Here is an 895-nt window from a genome sequence, read left to right as displayed (position 1 = left end):
AATGGCTATGATGTCCAAAAAAGACAACCAGTCATTATGTGAATCTTCATGGAAGTACTTGAAAGCATATATTATACCATGGTGACCGCCAGGTACTATGGAGTCTTATTAAAAAAACATCAAACCTGCATGCAATTAAGCCACCAGATATAACCACCAGATTAAAAGAAGTAAGAAAAACTTAAATAAAACTTAAATCAGCAAATTCCAGAAAATAGGAAAGTATGGCAACTGTCTAGAATCTTCAATAAATAAATTGCGAGAGAAAAAAAGAGAGACAGAAAGATATTTATAGATTTCAAAAGATTTTAGAGACTTATCAACCAAATGCAACCAATGAACCTTGCTCGGGTCCTGGTTGAAACAAACTGTAAAAAATATTATGAGTAAATCTGGAAAATTTGATTATTAAGGACTTCTTATAAATTATTTTAGGAAACATTTGGGAAAATAATAGTATCATTTTCATTTTTGAGTCATTATTGTTTAGAGATGCATACCAAAATATTGAGGGATGAAATGACAAAATGTCCGGCATTTGCTCAAAATAATCTATTGTTGGTGGTTGTGGGAAAGTGGTTGAAATAAAAAGGAGTAAGTTAGATGGTTTCTGAAGCTGAGTGATTGTACACTGAAGTTCAATGCACTATTTTCTCCACTTTTGTATGTCTTTGTAATGTTCCATAATAAAAACTAAAACAAATCAAGAAATGAAACTTACATTAACATGTTGAGGAAAGTTTTTCTCAACTATCAATTTGACCTCTGGGAATGGAATAGTCATGCTCCTATCTTTAGTAGACATCTTCAGATGCACAATGTGATTTCCACCTCGTAGGACAGGCATAATGTCAGGCAGCTCCCATATCACCACGAGACAGATATCATCTTCCTT

General features: G+C 33.0%; 1 protein-coding gene across 1 annotated transcript in view; it reads right to left on the bottom strand.

The window, feature by feature from the left end:
• Positions 1-895, bottom strand: part of WDR64 (WD repeat domain 64) — a 105,809-nt gene that overhangs the window by 40,978 nt on the left and 63,936 nt on the right. The window contains exon 9 of the mRNA XM_019647555.1: positions 722-892. Within this exon, the coding sequence (XP_019503100.1) occupies positions 722-892 (171 nt within the window). The remainder of the gene's footprint in view (positions 1-721; positions 893-895) is intronic.

The sequence above is a fragment of the Hipposideros armiger genome, unplaced genomic scaffold, assembly GCF_001890085.2.
Source record: "Hipposideros armiger isolate ML-2016 unplaced genomic scaffold, ASM189008v1 scaffold_113, whole genome shotgun sequence".
NCBI lineage: Eukaryota > Metazoa > Chordata > Mammalia > Chiroptera > Hipposideridae > Hipposideros > Hipposideros armiger.
The sequence above is the reverse complement of the archived record's forward strand: the minus strand, read 5'-3'. Positions and strand labels throughout refer to the sequence as shown.